Source organism: Oryctolagus cuniculus, chromosome 4 (assembly GCF_051225735.1).
Source record: "Oryctolagus cuniculus isolate XC-2025 breed Fujian yellow rabbit chromosome 4, ASM5122573v1, whole genome shotgun sequence".
Classification (NCBI taxonomy): domain Eukaryota; kingdom Metazoa; phylum Chordata; class Mammalia; order Lagomorpha; family Leporidae; genus Oryctolagus; species Oryctolagus cuniculus.
In genome coordinates, this window is record NC_142870.1 from 143,669,264 (window position 1) to 143,689,201 (window position 19,938).

At 48.0% G+C, this 19,938-nt stretch overlaps 2 protein-coding genes and 1 long non-coding RNA gene across 4 annotated transcripts in view; 1 reads left to right on the forward strand and 2 right to left on the reverse strand.

Moving 5' to 3' along the window:
* The window catches only part of ARMC8 (armadillo repeat containing 8), an 862,269-nt gene that overhangs the window by 237,263 nt on the left and 605,068 nt on the right, over positions 1-19,938 (reverse strand). The gene's annotated exons all lie outside the window — the stretch shown is intronic.
* On the forward strand, positions 5,819-16,105 carry LOC138849504 (uncharacterized). Its single transcript, XR_011388392.2, has 2 exons — positions 5,819-6,200; positions 15,822-16,105. It is a non-coding gene; the product is annotated as an uncharacterized LOC138849504 (long non-coding RNA).
* The window catches only part of CLDN18 (claudin 18), a 38,402-nt gene continuing 27,969 nt past the window's right edge, over positions 9,506-19,938 (reverse strand). Inside the window, exons 2-5 of one of the 2 annotated variants that reach the window (XM_089332220.1) lie at positions 18,654-18,818; positions 17,759-17,876; positions 13,055-13,165; positions 9,506-11,709 (exon numbers count right to left, since the gene is read on the reverse strand). In XM_089332220.1, the coding sequence (XP_089188346.1) occupies positions 11,538-11,709; positions 13,055-13,165; positions 17,759-17,876; positions 18,654-18,818 (566 nt within the window). In that variant the 3' untranslated portion in view covers positions 9,506-11,537. The remainder of the gene's footprint in view (positions 11,710-13,054; positions 13,166-17,758; positions 17,877-18,653; positions 18,819-19,938) is intronic. The other variant, XM_017346667.4, reaches the window with a different exon arrangement.

The window sequence follows — 19,938 nt, forward strand, 5'->3', positions numbered from 1 at the left end:
TTTTTGGTCATTCTGAATGTATTTTCTTTTGTGTATGGAGCATAGTTAGAGTAGCTGCTTCAAAATACTCATTTGTTGAGGCCGGTGCTGTGGTATAGTGGGTAAAGTTGGCGCCTGCAGTGCCGGCAACCCATAGGGGCACTGGTTCGAGTCCCGGATGCTCTACTTCTCAACCTGCTCTGCCGTGGCCTGGGAAAGCAGTAGAAGATGGCCTGGGTCCTTGGGCCCCTGCACCCACATGGGAGCCCTGGAAGAAGCTCCTGGCTTTGGATCAACTCATCTCTGGCCATTGGGGCCATTTGGGGAGTGAACCAGTGGATGGAAGACCTTTCTCTCTGTCTCTACCTCTCTCTCTAACTCTTTCAAATGAATAAAATAAATCTTTAAAAATGTAAACAAAAATAATATCAACTATTTCTATATGTTTCAGAGACCCTGGATTTGATCACAGTCTTCTAGAGACGACTGATGTTTTTGCTTGCTTGTTTGAGTAGACGAGGAACTTGCCTGGGATTCGTCTTTTTTATGTTTTTTTTTTTTTTTTAAATCTTTTTTTAAAAAATTTATTTGACAGGTAGAGAGAGAGACAGAGAGAAAGGTCTTCCTGCCATTGGTTCACCCTCCAAATGACCGCCACGGCCAGCGCTGCGTTGATCCGAAGCCAGGAGCCAGGTGCTTCTCCTGGTCTCCCATGGGGTGCAGGGGCCCAAGCACTTGGGCCATTCTCCACTGCCTTCCTGGGCCACAGCAGAGAGCTGGCCTGGAAGAGGGGCAACCAGGACTAGAACCCAGTACCCATATGGGATGCTGGCGCCGTAGACGGAGGATTAACCAAGCGAGCCATGGCATGCTGGGATTCGTCTTGCCAGCGCCATTTCTTGGGGACATCTCGAGTCTCGGTCAGCTCTCTGTCTGGAGCCAGCTCTTTGCAGTCGGCCCTGGCCTCATGTGGTCCAGGGTTTATCCAGAGACTCAGGCAGGGAGTTATCCGCAGAGTTTGAATATTCTGCCTCTGGGTCTCTTTTTTTACTGAGGTTCCCTCCTGACTTTATAGAGGCTGTGACTGGCCTGAATTCCGCCATCTGGTTTTTGAGGCTTTCTAACCAAGCTGTCTGCCTTTGGGGCAGAAGTCCCAGGAATGGGACCCCGCCATGTCCAGGTGTCAGTGACACCCCCCCCCCCCGGGCGCGCCCTGCTTTTTCACGTTCTGAAGGCATCAGGTCCTTGTCCTCCGAGCTTATATTTGTTACCTGCGGGAGGGTCTGAGCGCTCACTCTCCACTCTGGCTTCGAGTTTTTCCCTTCATTTCTAGCACATGTGGTTGCCCTGTTCTTTCCAGCTTGGCTATAGAGCAAACATGCTGTTGTTGGTCAGCGTAAGCCCGGATGCCCGTGTTTGAACTGGTGGTGGATGGAGGAGGGCTCCCAGTGTCAGCTCAGCTCGCGCCTTTGTTGGGGAGTCACCTGCTGCACCTCCTGTGGATGCAGCATCAGTTTGCTTAGCTGTCTGTCAGGAGCTGGGGAGACTCCGACAAGGGGACATCCACCCAGCCAGCCACAGACTCCTCTGCCTAAAATGTTGGCATAAGATTTGTTTATTCATTTGAAAGGCAGAGTTACAGAGAGGCAGAGGCAGAGGCAGAGAGAGAAATCTTCCATCTGCTGGCTCACTCCCCAACTGGTCGCAATGGTTGGATCTGCACCGATCCGAAGCTGGGAGCCAGGAGCTTCTTCCTGGTCTCCCATACGGGTGCAGGGGCCCAAGGACTTGGGCCATCTTCTACTGCTTTCCCAGGCCACAGCAGAGAGCTGGATCAGAAGTGGAGCAGCTGGGTCTCGAACCGGTGCCCACATGGGATATCGGCACTGCAGGCGGCAGCTTTACCAGCTACTCCACAGCGCTGGCCTCCGTAAAACCTGGAGTCTTTCAAAAAGTTTATTGTTACTGCAGACATACACATTACACGCTCACTATAGAAAACTTAAAAAACAGAATAAAGAAAAATAAATGCCCAGTCCCAGCCCAGAAAGACAAGAACTTTTAAGTGTGATTCTTTTCATTCCAGTTTCTTTTGTTTTCCCATGATTCAGATCATGTCATTATGCTGATGATTTTTTTTTCTGTTTCATGTGAAGGGGAAGCGATGTCTCCACCTACTTGTGCAGACTGCTTAAACATCAGTTGCATTGTTTGCATGGTATTTCATCTGCACCATGATTTACTACCCTCCTGCTGTGAGAATTAAGTGTTTTTTTGTTAAAATTTCCTTTTCCTAGTTTTCCAGAACTGCAAACAGCTCCACATTGAACTGTGGGCTCACAGCCCTTTTTGGGGTGAGGATGATTTCTTGTGCCAGGTTGCTAGGAAAGGGATTAATGGTTCCCAGAGGATGGACAGCTGGGCCCTGGTGTGTGCTGCCAAAGAGACTATGAAGGGCCATTCAGTGCCATGGTAAACTCGGGTAAGCTCCTTGCTGGGTTCTGTCTGTGCCATTGGTTGTGCCCTTCAGCAGATGTATCACGCCACAGAGCTGCTGGTGGGAGGACCCTTGCCGCCTTTGTGAGAAGACACAGTCACATCCATTCAAGGTTGACTTCCACAATGCCTCTACCCACATCGTGACCCCGCCCCGCCCCCACATGTTTGCTTGCAGCTGGAGAGTTTTGTTCCCCTCACCCTCTTCACTATGACGTAACTCCTGAGATGTGGGCAAACACTTCCAGCATCCTAAGGGGCTCGCTGGCCGGCTGGGCAGCCCATGCCCTGTCGTGGTTTCTTATTTACCTTCCGTCCAGACCGTGTCCTTCTTAGTGGAGGGATCACCATGGCAACCTCCCTCCTTTGGGCAATAAGTATGGGCGGCAAAGTCCTAGATGCTTAACATGGTTGATATTTTACCTTTCAAAAAATTCTTTGGGGAAATTCAAGTTAGCCCACTGAGCAAAATAAATAAGCTCTTCATTGTCAACGAGGGCTATGGGCGGCAGCTTTGATAACAGGGAGAGCCTGGACTGGTGAAAAACCTGGGACCAGAGCGACCAGGCCATGTCTAGCTCCACTTGAGACAAGAAAAGAATGGGAACCCTCTTGGTGCTGGTGGAAACGGACTCCATCCTACGCAGGGCTGGGGCAGAAGCTCAGAGCTAAGGCAATCCCTGGGACAAATGAGTCTCTGGCCAAGCTCAGCCTTGGTCAGGGGGACTTCTGACTGCCCGTGGAGGGAACACGTGTTTCTCCCACAGACTGTGCACTCCGGGCGTCCTGGGCCTGCCCTTCTGGGTGGCCTCCCACCACAGTGCTCTCTAGCCTGGAAGCGCTTGGACTGCACACGCCACACACAGCAGCGAGCACATGGAATGCTGTGCAGGGCGGGGACCAGGGCGCCTGATGACCTCCCCCTTCCTCAGCCTGTCTGGGCCCCATTTATGATGGACATGTTCAAGTTCAGCTTTCAGTTTCAATTTGAGATTTTAAAAATTAGTTTTATAGAAAACTGTTTTTAAGCATTATGCCTTTGGCTTCATAGGCAGCTATTTTTTTTTCCTTTAAAGTAGATTTACATAACTCCCTCGGCTTGTTGGTTCTCTTTCACTCCCTTCCTTCTTCTCTTCCATTCTTTTAATGTATGTGTCAATTTATTTTGCTTCTTCAACGGGATTCCCTCCGGCCCAGTGGGGAGAGAGGCAGGTACAGAGCCTGACAAGCCTGGTTGGAATCATGCTTTTCTGGTTGCAGCTTTAGTGCAGCTGCCCTGGTTTGCTTGGGGCAGAGAGGTTTTTAGGAAAGCAGGATTTTCAGGGCTGAAGCCAGGATGGTCACTGTACTTGGGCACTGTATCTGCCTTTCTGAGCCTTGGGTTCTTCATCTATAAAAGGGGAGAATTTAAGGGGTCCTCAAAAAGCTTATGGAAAAATACATATTATGAAACAACTACATAGGGATTCCAATTACAGTTTAATTTCATCTTCCAACACATTTTTTAAAAAAAGGATTTATTTATTTATTTGAAAGGTAGGGTTACAGAGAGAAGGATCTTTCATCCGCTGGTTCACTCCCCAAATGGCTGCAATGGCCGGAGTTGTGCCGATCCGAAGCCAGGAGCCAGGAGCTTCTCCTGGGTCTCCCACATGGGTACAGGAGTCAAAGGACTTGGGACATCTTCTGCTGCTTTCCCAAGTCATTGCAGAGAGCTGAATCGGAAGTGGAGCAGCCAGGTCTCGAACCGGTGGGATGCCGGTGCTTCAGGCCAGGGCGTTAACCTGCTGCACCACAGCGCCAGCCCCAAGCTTCCTCTTGTGACATCTAATACCATATTAGAGTGCCAGTTTGAGTCCCAGCCACTCTGCTTCTAATCCAGTTTCCTGCCAATGTGCCTGGGAAAGCAGCAGAGGATGGCTCAGATGCTTGGGCCCCTGCCACCCACGTGGGAGACCTAGATGGAGTTTGAGGCTCTTGGCAAAGGCTTGGCCCAGCCCTAGGTGTTGTGACCATTTGGGGAGTGAACCAGCATATGGAAGATCTCTCTTTCTCTCTCTCTCTCCTTTTCTCTCTCTCTCTCTCCCTTTCTCTCTCTCTCTCATTCTGCCTCTCCTGCGCTCTTTTAAACTCTGGCTTTTAAACAAACAAACAAATAAATAAATTTTTAAAAAACATGAAAGTATTTTGGAATGTATTTCTTGCCAGGGCATTTTTCAATGCACTGTTTAATAGAGCAATTACTGGAAAAAAACTTCTCAATTTTAATGACTGTGTGGTAGTTTACTTATGCTAGAAGTCTTCAAAAATGTCATACAAACATGTCAAATGACGGATTTGGGATTTGTACTAAGGCAAGGGATATGCCGTCAGACTTGAGACAGTACATACAGAAATTCTGGTGAAGCTGTTATGGTTCATTAATTGTGATAAAGATACTAACATGAGATGTTAACAGGAGCCATGGGGTGAGAGGTATATGGGAACTCTTTGTATTACTACCTCACAATTTTTAATCCATAACTTTAAAATTATTCTAAAACAACTATTAAAAAAGAGAAAAATGCATATCAAAGCACTATGTATGGATTTCAAATTTTTTGTACCAAAATAAACTTAGCTTTTAAGTCCATGTCTATAAAATTTTGAAGCACTCATTTGGTAAAAACTATTATGTTGGATTTTTCAGTTGATGCAGTTATATAATCTTAAAAATTTTTATTTTTATTTATTTGGAAGGAAGAGTTGAGAGAGAGAGAGAGAGAGAGAGAGAGAAGCTTCTATCTGCTGGTTCACTCCCCAAATGGCCACAAAGGCCGGAGCTGGGCCAGACTGAAGCCAGGAGCCAGGATCTTCTTCCAGGTCTCCCATGTGGGTGCCAGGGCCCAAGTGTTTGGCCCATCTTCTGCTGCTTTCCTGAATGCATTAGCAGGGAGCTGGAGCAGAAGTGGAGCAGGTGCCTATATGGGATGCTGGTGTTGCAGGCGATGGCTTAACCCGTTAAGCCACATCGCCAGCCTTCAGTTATATAATTTTAAGCAATTGATACGTATCATCTGGCACACACATATATGATTATTTCCCTAAGAGAAATTCAAAGAAAGGCGATTGCTGGATTACAGGTTAAGCCTTCTTTTATATTAGATGTAACAATATTTTTTACATTCCTCCCCGAATCTAAGTTTAAAGGACAAAATGTAAGGTTTTCCATGTAAGGAACCTGCGTGTTCCTTGGGCTCTGGGAGGACTTCACCCTCCCCAGAAGCTCCCCCAGAGGAGGAGTCGGCAGTGTCATTAGCAGCCCTCAGGGGTGAGTAAAAGCTTTCGTCTTGCTTGGTCAGTCGGCACAGCAGCTGCCTCCAGTGTTTTGGCAGTGCGCAGGCTGAAAAGCATCACTGCTAGAAACTTGAGAAACATCCACATAGATGCGCTGACTTCAGAATGGAGTAGAGGTGGACTTCAAGCATGGTGCTGCCGTCTTCTCTCCACCACACACTGTCTGCCAAACTGCCTGGGGCCTCTGCTTGTCTTTAGCTCTTCCCACTTCACCTGCTCATTGAACAAACCCTTTACTTTCCAACTGTGGATTGGGAGGAATGGAAAACCAGCCTGACCTCAGTGGAGAGGAATGGAATCATTCCAACACAGTCGTGGGGAGTAGGCAAATGTCTAAGAAGAGAAAAATTACAGGAATTCTGGTCCTTGATGAGGCCGGGGGAATCCAAGTGAGTGCATGTGTGTGCGAGTGTGTGTATGGGAGTGGTGTGAGAATGTGTGTGTGAGTGTGAATGTGTGTGTGAGAGCGTGGATGAAGGCAGTGAGAATGTGAGTACATGTGTGAGTGTGTGTGTGTGAGTATGAGGGTGGTGTGAGAATGTGTGTGTGTGCATGTGTGACAGTGTGTGAGTGTGAATGTGTGTGTGAGAGTGTGGATAAAGGCGGTGTGAGAATGTGAGTACATGTGTGAGTGTGTGTGTGAGTATGAAGGTGGTGTGAGAATGTGAGTGCATGTGTGAGTGTGTGTGTGTGTGAGTATGAGGGTGGTGTGAGAACGTGCATGTGTGCATGTGTGACAGTGTGTGAGTGTGAGTGTGTGTGTGAGAACGTGGATGAAGGTGGTGTGAAAATGTGAGTGCATGTGTGTGTGATTTGAGGGTCATGTGAGAATGTGAGTGTGTGAGTGTATGAATGTGTGTGAGTGTGATCCTTGCTGAGTGTCTAGGAGCACCCAGAGTGGTCACAGGTTGGAGGCCAAGTGATAACATCTGTAAAGCTCTAGACACAGTACTGATTACCACAGGGACTCAGTAAAGAAAAAGAATAATGAAACCGTGTCAGTGGCTCACTGTAACAGACCTTGCAAAGTCACATGATTGGCTAGCGATGCGGTCAGGACGGGAAGGCCAGGCTGCTGACCCCCAGGGCAGTGCTCCTCCTGTGAGACGCATCAGCCTTGAGATACCAGGAGTCCTGGTAAGCAGTACGTCTGTGCAGAGCTGACTGTACATAATGTCTCGTGGAGGTGGGAGGGGGCTGGGTAATGCCCAAGAAAAAAGAATTGGGCATCTCACAGAAAGACTGATGAAACTCCTTGCTTTGGGTGTTAGGGTGGACAAGTGTGGGCCCTCAGTCGTCAGCTACGGGGATTTTTTTGGACATATTATGAGTGTGTACTCATGACTTGGTTCATCCATTTCTTTGCACAAGGAGTCTTCCAAATACCCCTAAATTTTAGGAAATATAAATTTGAGTGGCTCAAAATTATGTAATTGAGGACACTTTTCTACAAACCACTTTCATAATGTTACTTATTTGAATTGAATGTAATGTTTCTTCTTTGACATTTTTAGGTCTTAATCAGTCATCTTTTATTTAAAATTATTTTAAAGGTAGAAAAGAGAGAGAGAGGGAGATGCAGAGGAAGAGAGAGAGAGAGAGAGAGAGAGAGAGAGAGATCTCATCTGCTGGTTCACTCCCCAAAGGTTCACTACAGATCTAAAGCCAGGAGCTAAGAATGTAATCTGTATCTCCCACATGGGTGGTAGGGACCCAAGTACTTGAGTCATCACCTTCTGCCTCCCAGGGTATGCATTAGGAGGAAGCAGGAGTCTGGAGCAGAGCTAGGACTTGAACCCGGGCACTTCAGTATGGGATGCAGACATCACACCTCTATGCCAAATGCCCGCTCTCAGTTTTCTTTGAGAACCAGAGTAATCTTTCAGATCCTCCATTTCTGTACAATATGCTATTTGGTAACTGGTCAGAGAGGGTTCAAATTTATACAACTGAAGCTCTTCTCAGAGTTCAGTTTCAACCTGAGAATACTGCTTTGGGGCCAGCATTGTGTTGGGTTAAGTCACAGCCTGCAATGCTGACATCCCCTATGAGTGCTGGCTCACGTCCCAGCTGCTCCAGTTCTAATTTAGCTCTATGCTAATACACCCGGGAAAGCACAGGAAGCCATCTCAAGAGCTTGAGCCCCAGAAACCGTATGGGAAACTGAATGTAATTCCAGGCTCTTGACTTTGACCTGGCCCAGCCCAGACTGTTGAGGATATTTGGGAAGAGAAGATCTTACTCTCCCCTGCCCACCTCACCCCGCCCCTCCCCTCTCTCTCTTACATTGACTTTCAAATAAATCAATAAATACATCTTTTTTTTTTTTTTTTTGACAGGCAGAGTGGACAGTGAGAGAGAGAGAGAGAAAGGTCTTCCTTTTGCCGTTGGTTCACCCTCCAATGGCCGCCGCGGCCGGCGCGCTGCGGCCGGTGCACCGCGCTGATCCGATGGCAGGAGCCAGGAGCCAGGTGCTTTTCCTGGTCTCCCATGGGGTGCAGGGCCCAAGCACCTGGGCCATCCTCCACTGCACTCCCTGGCCACAGCAGAGGGCTGGCCTGGAAGAGGGGCAACTGGGACAGAATCCGGCGCCCCGACCGGGACTAGAACCCGCTGTGCCGGCGCCACTAGGCGGAGGATTAGCCTAGTGAGCCGCGGCGCCGGCAATAAATACATCTTAAAAACATATCAAACTAACAAGTTTGCCTGATTTCTGAGGACTCGTGGCTTTTAGAATATGGTCTTTGGGGCTTTTGACAAATCACAGTCGAACTGCGGGCCTAGGTTTGGCCAAGTTAGATGCCACTGCTCTGGCTGTAGGAAGAGATTGGGGGATGGGTACATGACTCCAATAGTCCAGTGACTTTTATCAGGACTTTTTCTCCTACAGATATCAGAAAACAGCTCTTTTTGGCTAGATTTCCTGTCTGAAAGACGGCTTTATGCTTAGAAATATAAGCAGCCATCACCGTTACCCCGTGGGACAATCCTCTTGAGAAGTAAAGGAACAGAGAAGAAAGCACAATTGAGATACGGGCGAGAAAGGTAGTCTTGACCATGACCCAAGCTTGGTCCAGCTGTGCCCAAAACCAGTGCTGGCCTCAGATACTCCAGTTTCATAGGCCAATGCCATTTGTTGTAGAATTGTTCAGATTGGGTGTCTGCCACTTCAGTAGGTCCTTTAGTTGGATTATCTCATTATTCTTATCACCCCCACTTTGTAGATAAGGAAACAGAGACTCAGAAAGGTTTCTGCACTTCCCTTAAACTAACACAGCTGGGAAGGAGTGGAGTGGAGGCTGGGCTGTTCTGACTCTACAGCTCACGTGGTTTCTGTAGCCTGACCCTGCCTCAGTAAGTATTGGGTACTGGACTGGCCAACCCAACCCTTGTCAGCATCAAGAGGGAAGGCATTGGCTCTCTTGTTTACTGACAGACAGGTTTCACTTGGTGCTTGGATCCCATGCTTCGTGTCTAGTTGCTCTGGGAACCCCAATTTAATATGGTTTCCCAATGTGCAGAGACCACTAACTGGGTTGGATCCATACCCAGTTGGCTTCCAGTCATCCAGGCTGCTGATGAGCAAACACAGATTCTGCAAGCCTACCCACACCCGGGCATATGCATTCAGATTTAAGGAATTGAAACGTCCTGCTTCCTTTTGCCCAAGCCTAGGAAAAATGAGTAGAAGCTATTCAAATGGAAGATAACAGTGTTTTTAATATTTAGGTAACAAAACATGCAGCTCAACACTCAATGCATATAAAATAAGAGCAAAACCAAGAAACTCCAAAGCACAATCTAATCATAAAGAGGCTGTCAGACACTTCAGTGTTTGATAGAGAATGTGTTAACTAAAAACCCAGCTGAGTAACAACTTAGGGCTTCAGACTTGACTGGGAACTTTGTGGTGCTAGAAGGGAGAGCTCATTGTGCCCAGTGACCTTCAAGCCAAAGGGATGACCTTTAATTCAAATCCTGAGAGCCCTCAACAATCTCCCTGCCATAGATTGCCCATTCCTCCCCACCCACTTTTTTTCTTGAGTTGATTTCCTTGTTCGTCTTTTACAGGCAATGATTCTGTGAGTGCTGTCTCTGATATGGTTGTCTCGGTGAGAAGGGATAATGGCTTTACTGCTCTTGCTCTTGCTGCACACAACTCATTACTATGGGCTATGATCTGGTCTTACCCCAGACACACGATACTCGGCCTGGAGACCCCATGAGTATTCACCAGTCCCCTTGGAGGGCACTTTCATGTGTACCATTTGATGTAAGGACATTTTCCCCCAAATAATAACCCAATGACCAGGTCCCCCCCAGGCACCAATGCTGCTCCTGATTTGGTACTTTTTAGAGACTGCCCTTCCCTAGGTTTCCTAGGGGCTTTGGTGCCGAGATGGCATTCTGGGAGCCCTGGAAAAAAGGCTTTAGTCTTTCTGCTCAAAAGGTCAGGGACGTGAGCACAGGGAAGGCGTGTGGCTGCAAAGGCTTTCGATTCTGCCTGGGCATCCAACAGGCAGACCACTCAACATGAATTAAGTGAAGGGAACAACTCTTGGAATAACACAAATGACCACAGCACCCAGTAAGCTCTACCCGGTAAGCTCAACTGGCAGCACATGTGGCCATGCATGTGTGGGCATGAGTCACATGGAAACACACCATTAAACTCATGCTCACCTTCTTTGTTTTGTTTTGCTTTTGAAGAACTGATTCTAACCTACTCTCTAGGGTTTGCTGTGTTTCATTTTTTTTACATGAGTTACACTTTTTATTATGTGTAATCAGAGTCATGGACACCTCGTAGGAGAAGAATTAGGATCAAAGAGCTTTTCATGAAATTCAGACTTAGGGGTGTGACTTAAGGAACAACATAGACAATATCAAATAACTCATTTTTTTCATTTTCCTTTATCAATGTGCAAAGGTGAGACTATTTTATTTTTAATGTATTACTATTCTAACTATGTTCTAGGACTTAGATAACCAGAACAGCTAATTTTCTCCCTTCTGTAGGGACAATTTCTGCCCTGTGCCGAAAGAGGACGTTGGTGGAGAGCTCAGGACACCCCCGGGATGGCCTTGCTGGGAGTAGCAGAAGGGGCTGGCTACCTCCACCTGAGAATCACTTTGGCCTGGCACCCATTGAGATCACAGAGTACGAACACCCGAGGAGGGGCTGGAGATACTATAGATATCCTTCCCCTATCTCCTCCTCTTCAAGTAGTGTTTATTAGTAACCCAGTTGGGAATGGGGGTGGCAACCATCAAACAGCAGAAAATGATGCCTTTTGGTTTACTTTCTTCTTTTCCTTTCAATTTTTTTTTTCTTGAGGATGAGCTGGGAAATAGATCAGCAATGGGCTTATTGAATGGAAAGATGGAAGTGGGGGAGCTTGTGTCAATCAGCATGGTGTCAGATAGGGCTGCAGACAACCTACTATCATCAGGTAGGAAAGGTTACAAAGAAGGGAGTAGAGGATGGAAAATGTGAACTACTGCCTGTCATTCACGCATGGGGACTCAGCCGTTTGGGGATGGAATGTTGAGAGAGAGACACAAGTGTGGCCAAGACCATGTGGTCTTCCTTACAGGTGAAATGAGTGTGTTCCTAACGTCCAGCTGGGAGTCAAAGCAACAAAGACTCAAGGTGGAATCTCCTTATGTTTTGGATGTGCTCTCTTTGGGGGCTTCCTCTGCCCGTGCCGGGAGGTCTTGGAGCATTACACGTAGTCGTACTTGGAAGGATGAGATTGTACCTCATCCTCTCCGTGGGCACCCCCATCATAAATCTTCTTGTTTCTGGTGTTGGATCCAAAGGCAGTGCTGGCCTTGAAGCCTCCTGGCTTGTAGGCCACGTTGTGGCCCGAGGCGTGGTAAGATACGGCTTTGTAGCTGCAAGAAAAAGAAACATTCCATGATTGTGAGTGTAGGAGGCCCAGCTTCTCCATTTACCTTGGAGTCACTCAGTTTTAGCACCGAAAATCCACTGTCCCCAGAATGCATTGATCTTGGTCAAACTGGACAGGTGGTCGCCCTAGCCTTTGGGACACTGGTTTTCCTGCCTCTGCAGTAGAGCAGAATTCCTTGTTTTGTGTTAGAGCCTTGCTGAGCCAGTATTGGTGACTAGTGAGCACTCTCCCTAAGTCACTTAAAATGAAGCTGAACCCAAACACCACGTTTAAAAAACAGTGTTTGGCAAAGAATCATAGAATTTGTGAGCTGGAAAGTGTCTACATGCAACCCATTTTCTGTGATTTGCTTATTTTATGGACAAGGTAATAGGGGCTGCTATGGTCTGAATCTCCCCCTCTGAAGTTCAGGCTGAGACTTAATCCTTACAGGGGTGGCATGAAGAGGCGGCCTGTTGGGAAGGCATTAAATCATGAGGACTGCACCCTCATGATGGAGAGGAGCCCCGTGAAATGGCTCTGTGTCGAAGGGCAAACACTCCTTCCTTTCCGAGCCCTCTGTCAGGCGAGGACGTAGCGTGGCCCCTCTTTGGAGAATGCAGCCTAAAGGCCGCATCTTGAAGATGAGCCCTAACACCAAACCTGCCAGCACCCTGGTCTTTGACTTCCCCATCTCCAGATCCAGGAGAAATACATGTTGATTGCTTATAAATGGCCCACTCTGAGGGATTTTGTCAGAGCCGCCCACAGGGGCTAGGAGAGAGGCTGCGGGGGACCAGCTGACTACTGGAGGCCACAGAACCGCACTGGACTCCAGCTGTACCAGCTCCAGGCCCTTTTGTGCAGTGATCGTTGTGTCTCTCAACAGCGGTGCTACTGGCAAATGTGGAATGAATGCTTCTTCATTGTTGGGGCTGGGTTGTGCTTTGTAGTGTGTTTAGCAGCCTCCTTGACCTCTGCCCACGAGATGCTAGTACCGTCCCTCCTCTCCCCCACCAGAGTGTCTTTGGATGTTGTCAGAGAGGCATCCCTCCCCGCAATGGGGTATGTGGAGGGGGCTGGCTCGAGCTGACAATGATTGAGTTACAGTATGCTGGAGCTCCAAAGAAACCAGAAGTGTGTAGTTTTTCCCCTTCAAATAGGATCACACCTAAATTTGCCCAGCCTGAAATGTTTATGTTGTGTTCTTTAAGTTCCTTACAAAAGAGAAAATTAATAAACTTTTAGTTGAGAAAGTTCTTCCATATACCTAGATGAATTATTCTGGGATCCAAATTATACGCGGAAATGGACTCTGAATTAACAAAACCTCTAACGGGGAGACTCACTTGGTTTCATTAGGGGCCAGGCCCCGGCAGGCGATGCACATCATGACACCTCCAATTAGGGTGAGGCCTCCAGCCACCCAGCCCACGAACAAAGCTGCACCAAAGGTGTACCTGAGTGAGGAGACAGCGGAAGTGAACGTGCTTGCTGCAACTCCCCATGCTCCGCCCACTGAACCCCGCTGCGGCCCCTCCCCTGGTCCCCCTTTTGGAGTAACCCTCCCCTCTTGAATGTTTGGCAAGAGAAGTTTGAGATGGAGTTGTTATTTCTCGATCCTTGTGTTCTCACGGTGGGCCCAGGAGCAGGTTTTAGCATTTTCCAAGGCTTCCTCTGTGGAAATGCAGTCCCATTGTGTGGTATTAAAAAAGCCAAATAATTTATTATTTGCTATATACAATATTTGCTATTAATAATGTATATGTATTAAAAGGATGGAGACTTAATCCAGCTAGGAGGTCGGTAGGGTTGAGTCTCATGAGTGAGATATTTTGGATGTATAAGAGGGAGAGACCAGACAGACACAGATTTACACGTGGCCCCCCCGACTCTTGTCTTGTGATACTCCATGCTGCCTTAAAACTTCCAGAAAGAAGTGGCAACCCTTTGACCTTGCACCTCCGAGCCAGGAGCCAAAACAAGCTGCTTGCCTTCACAGAGTCACCAGCCTCAGGTATTTCATTGTATTAGTGAAAAAACAAAGGTTTCTACACCTTGCAACCATCCACACAGGTAGGTAGGAGAACTATCTTCTGGAAGAACTAAGCTGAAGTGACCTGTCAGGCTTTCATTCATTTGATGACTCATTTGTTCAATGGGCACTTGTTGAGTTGCTGCTATGCACCTGCTACTGTCCTCTGGCACTGGGATAGAGGGCACCGTGTCCTCTGGCACGGTGCCTTTGTCTCAGCCCCCACTAGATTCCTAAGCGGAGGCATTCTGAGTGCAGAGTTGGTACCCTTCCCTTGTGAGATCCGCCTCCAACAGGACTCAGTCACATCAGGGACTGAGAAACAAAATCCTCCAAGAACAAAATGGCTGTGATTCTGGGTGGGCATTTTTTGGATAGTGGAGAGGGATAGCCCCAGATCCTCAGTGACCAAAAACTATTAGGCTGTCAGTGGGTATTTCAGTGTTAGCTGATAACAACCCCCATCTGCAAGAGTCCTGCAGAAAAGGAGAGCCCAGCATGGCCGAAGCCTTCCCTCTGGGTGTTTCCCTTTCTGTTTCTTGTGGAGCCCGGGGACCACTGTAGAATACCACCATTGCTAATATGTTTGAAATCTGCTACATGAGCTAATACCGCTGGGCCAGCAATGGGAAGACAGCAATATCTGTGCAGACCTCTGCAAGCCATGAAAATATGATAATTCCCATGTGCTTGGGAAATACACACAGCTTGGTAGGATTGAGTAAACCACATAGGCCTCATGACCAAGAGGAATGTGTAGGGCAAAATTATTTGGCTGATACTAGCCCTTGAAGAAGTTCTGGGAGAAAATTTACCTGTCGGCTACTTCATTTTCTTTGGACTAGGAAAAAAAAGAAAACACCCATATTTGGTTTGAGTGCAGCTACCTTAGAATGAAAGACCCCCATTCCACCACCTCCTCCAACCCAGCATGGTGGGGGCTAAACAGCAGGCCTCCTCCTTGGGGGTCCAGCTGGGGGGCTTCTGAGTGGCTTTCCTGGAGCCAGCCCTGGTTCCTCTATCCTGAAACAGAGTGCCTGTCTTTGATAACTACCCCTATAGGGTAGAGTGGCTGCATATTGTACATGGTGATAACAACAACCAATCAGTGCCTTTCATGGAGCCCTTACTGATACTACGGTAAGCACTTTTTACCACCACCTCATTTAATTCTTTCAATAGTTCCTGGGATGGGAGAGGGGGAGAATGAGAGGCTAAGTAATTTCTCCAAAGACCCAAGAAGGACATGGCCTTGTCAGGATTCAATTCAGGTCAATCTTCTCTCAACATTTTCATTGTTAATCTGTGTATGGGGAGCAAGGTGTCCCTGTCAACTTAAATTCTGTGAGTCAAGGATAACAAATTTGAATTCTTGGCTGAGACAGGAAAGCAACATAAATGAATGAAGTGAGTGACATATAATAAAATAGTTTGAGAGGGATAGAGATAGAAGAGAGCAAGAGTGAGAATGAGAGGGGGAGAGAGAGAGAGAGAGGGAGAGAGAGAGAGAGAGAGGGGAGATCTTCCATGTGTTGGTTCACTACCCAAATGCCTGCAACACCCAGGACTGAGCCAGGCTGAAGCCAGGAGCCAGGAACTCAGTCCAGGGCTCCGATGCGAGGAGCAGGAGCCCTCACTGCTGTCTCCTGGGTCTGTATTAGCAGGAAGCTGGAGTCAGGAGCTGGAGGTAGATTTCAAACCCAAGAATCCTGATATGGAATGAGTATCTTAACCACTAGGCCAACAGCTCACCCCCATCTTCCTGACACTAAAATATGGGAGGGGGAGTCTCATATGCATGATAATAAGTGGTCTGAGCGCTGGCCACTTGGGAGCATTTGGGATTGTGTGAGCCCTGTTGAAGGGCCCCAGCCTCTGGCTTAGAGATGGTTGTCATTTGAGAATGAGGGTACTGTGCTGTCAGATCTTCTGATTTATTTTGCACAAAGCTGGAGAAACGGGTGCATGTGTATGTGTGTGTGCATATCTCTGTGTGTATGTGCATGGCTGTGTTTGTGTGTGTGTAGCACACGCTAATGGTGCTCTACCCCTTTAACCACTTCTGTGTGTCGCTTCCCCAGCTTGTGCACCCGTTTGCCTTTACTTCTCGGACCTCATGACTCCCTGCAGGCCTGGCTTTGGTCCAGCTCCGGAAGCCACTGTGCTCACATGACCAGAGGGCGACTGGCACCAGGGCACGGGCACAGAAGCCCAGCTCTCCGGTTTGCAGTGGAGACCACACTGAGTGTGCTTCAGGCTGCACAACTCCCTGGGGATGAGCCCTCATCACACCCTTGCCTGGCTACTGCTCCCCTTACTCTGTAACCAGTGCCCCGCTCCCATTAATAAACAGGTGCAACATGGAGTCTCTTCTCAGGATCTGTTTTTGAGGAACCCAGCCTGTGACACTTGCCATTTTTAAAAGTTGGCGATGAATTCAGAATATAAATGAAGTGTCTGGTCTGATACAAACTCCTTGCAGGCTGGGCGCAGTGAGAGGGTAGGCAGTCTGTAGCCCTGCTCCAGGGCTTAGGCTGAACCCTGCATACAACAGCAGTGTTAGAGTAAGGGAGCAGGAGAGGAGGGGAGATTAGGACCAAATGAGATACTGGAGCCAAAGCCCTGTTGAGTTGACTGCCAAGATCTTTCTTGTATGACGTCTAGGCAGAGAAAGTAAGAAAATGGAAGGGGAAAGACAGCTGCCCATCTATGGAGAGAGAAGATTAAGGAGGAATTTCAGGATCTCGAAGCCTTTAGCCCACAACTAAAGCTGTCTGCCCAAGGGACAGGGCAGGCACGAGGGAGGTTGTGTGAGAGAGGGGCATGCCAGGTGGGTGGTAAGAGGCTCCTCTGGGCTGGGGCAGACATAAGGCACCCAGATTCTCTGGGCATTGTGAGCCCTTCTAAGTACGGTGACAAACCACTCTTCTCTGTCCACAGGGAGGAGGTTCCCAGGTCAAGTGACTCTTAATGCTAGAACTGGGGAAGTCTCCAGCACACTGGACTGTTATTCAGCCTACTTCTAAGCTGCCTCTGAAACCAAGGGGCCATGGGAGAATCACGGAGGAGAAGGAAAGCTTAGGGGAATCATCTGCTTCCCAGCTTGGAGACACAGAAGACACATGGATGAGACTGGAGTTCTGAGGGGCCGGACAGCAATGGGCTTGTCACATCCTCACCCCTGGCCCCCTGTCTGCTGATATGGCCAGAGAAAGGCCAAGGGAGTGCCTCCACCCCAGAGACGACAGGTGGGTCACATAGGTGTGATATCTGTTATTGCTGTCCTGGAACAAGATCTTTCTCCTTCAGGGTTTTGCTTTCTGGTGCTTGGTACGGGATCCGTGCGTTTGAGGTGACTAAACCAGTGCAGATGTTGGTATTGCTTTCCCATCTTTCCAAAGTTCTACCCTCCTCAGGCACCAGTTACAGTGGGGTCGCATCTTCCTGTGCTAGACTGTAACCTCCATGACAGTGGGGACCTTGTCTGTGTCCCCAGCCCCATGAACACTTCCCAACCCACGGCAGGTGCTTACAACCTTTGTAGAATGATTGAGTTAATGAATGAGATAAAGAAACAGCTGTGCAAGGAAGGACTATCCCTTTTTTGCACTTAACACTGCATCTTGCTCATTTCCATTCAAGCTTTTACCTGTTCCTAGCTGGGTCCCCATTATGGACGGTAGATGGAGGTTGATGTTCATTTACATGCCTGAGTTAATAGTGCCTGTTTCATTGCCACCACAATGGGGCCTGTGTAAGAGTGTGAGATAAATACTGTGAACTGTCACTGCTTTTCAGTGCCAATGTCAGATCAGCCTCAAGTCAGATCACCAAGGCTGTTTCACTGAAATTGAAGTTTATGAATTTACAGATCGCTCTTGATTGATGATATGGCATGGTTGCCTCTGATACATTTTTGCTGTTTCAGGCGCTGACAGTCACATTAGGCACATGTGTCTAATCAGATTCTTACGACAATATTCGCCAAGGGCTAGAGAGACATGGATTAGGAGGTTACCTGGTCTGAACTGTCTGCACCATCCCACCCATGCCGCTGTACATATTAGCTGTGGACATCCAGAAGTTAGTGACGAGCATGTTGGCGAACACGGACACTCCAACAATTGCACACAGACCTGTGGACAGAGAACAAGAGAGCCCCAGAGTCAGCTGTTAGAAATCACAACGCTTCTGCCGGCGCCGTGGCTCAATAGGCTAATCCTCTGCCTGTGGCGCCGGCACACCGGGTTCTAGTCCCAGTCGGGGTGCCAGATTCTGTCCCGGTTGCCCCACTTCCAGGTCAGCTCTCTGCTGTGGCCAGGGAGTGCAGTGGAGGATGGCCCAGGTCCTTGGGCCCTGCACCCGCATGGGAGACCAGGAGAAGCACCTGGCTCCTGGCTTCAGATCAGTGTGGTGTGCCAGCCATAGTGTGCTGGCTGCAGCGGCCACTGAGGGGATGAACCAATGGAAAAGGAAGACCTTTCTCTCTGTCTCTCTCACTATCCACTCTGCCTGTCACAAAAAAAAAAAAAAAAAAAAAAAAAAAAAAAAAAAAAAATCACAATACTTCTGAGGCACTTTATGCTTAAATGAGTTAGGTGAGCAAGTTTCAGAATTTTCCATTTGTTACAGACTGGTCCATACAAGCAATGATTGGATTCCTACCATGTGCTAGACAATGTGCCAGGTACTTATCTCCTATCTCACTAATTCTGGAAGGGTTTGTGTGAGTGCAGAAAGAGGCCTTCTACATATCTCGTGGCGAAGGGTAAGGTGTGGTAGGACCTCTACAATCAGTCTGGAATCCTAGTGTTCAGTCATGGAGAGGAGCCACGTTTCCACCACCAGGACGATTTTGCTAGGACATTCTCAGAAGTGGGTGTGAGCGTGGGAACCCCAAGCCCTGAGTTTACCTGAGATGATGAATATGACTCCGGAGGTCAGTGTCATGTTGGCCTTGGCAGAGTCCTCCATGCTGCCAATACGAATGCATTTCAGGGCGAAGATGGACACCAGGATGCCAAAGGCACCGAGGACGATGCCCACGACCATCAGAGCCCGTACCGCCTGCAGCATGGCTGTGGGACAAGGGGCAAGAAGCAGCAGACAAGTGAGCCCATTTCACCACGGGCCAGTATGCTTTGCTTTAACAAACACAGAACCCACAGCTAACCACCGTGAAACCTCTGATCAGTTAAGCCCATGAACCACGCACCTTGTCTTTGTCAAAGGATAGAGGACTGTGGGAACTACGAAACACCTCACTCACCATCTTCTGACTGATGAAGGGTACACACAGATGTCTACAGAGTGAGAAAGTCATGGACATTTGGAGTTGGGAAGCCCTTGGAATTTGCCCACGTCAGTCTGCTCATTCTAAACCTTGATGCTCTAAGGTTCAGAAAGGAAAAATGGCTTGTCTAAGGCAACAGACAAAATTACAATGAGGATTATGGTAAGACCATGGAGCTCTGAGTTCTAATCTAAACACCTTTCTTTTTTTGTCTTTCCATATGAGCTCAGAGGAGAACCAAGTATTAATTTCTAGCACACTTGTATAAGGAAAGCACTAAGTGATATACCAGGGCTACTCCACTTTTGTCCCTTTGCAAGAGGAATCTCTAAGGTATGGTGAACTGTGGGTTTTAGATGTTCATGGCAAGATCAGTATACAAACACCAGGCCTCTCTTCATGACCATGGTTCACCAGCAGTGTCCTTCCTAGCAATCAGTGGTAGCTGTGGGTCATGTTGGGAATCTCCTGCAGGGACCTCATCTCCAGACATGAGCAGGTTCCAGAATATTCCATCCCAGAATACCCCATGGTTGTTTCTAGTGCATTCTTAAAGAGTAGTGACTCATCACAACATTTTTTAAAATTGAGCCTGCATAAGAGGGCACAGGACAAAAGCTGTTAACAGATCATACATGGTCTCTGTTCCCATGGAACTTATGCTAACATGGAGAATGATGGTTACTAAGTGTGTCCATTGCAAGTAAAATGATTTTTGCAAGAAACACGATTAGTCCTTGGTGTCTTCCAGGGAGCAAGGACCCTGGTGCAGGTCGGTCTAATGGAGCTGAACCATGGAGCTGTGTGGAGATATTAGTGGTAGGTTCCCATTGCTTTAGTCATCCAGTGTATCCACCCTTCCTCTCTTAGGCACACGATTTTTGAAGGAGCTGTCCTGTCTAACT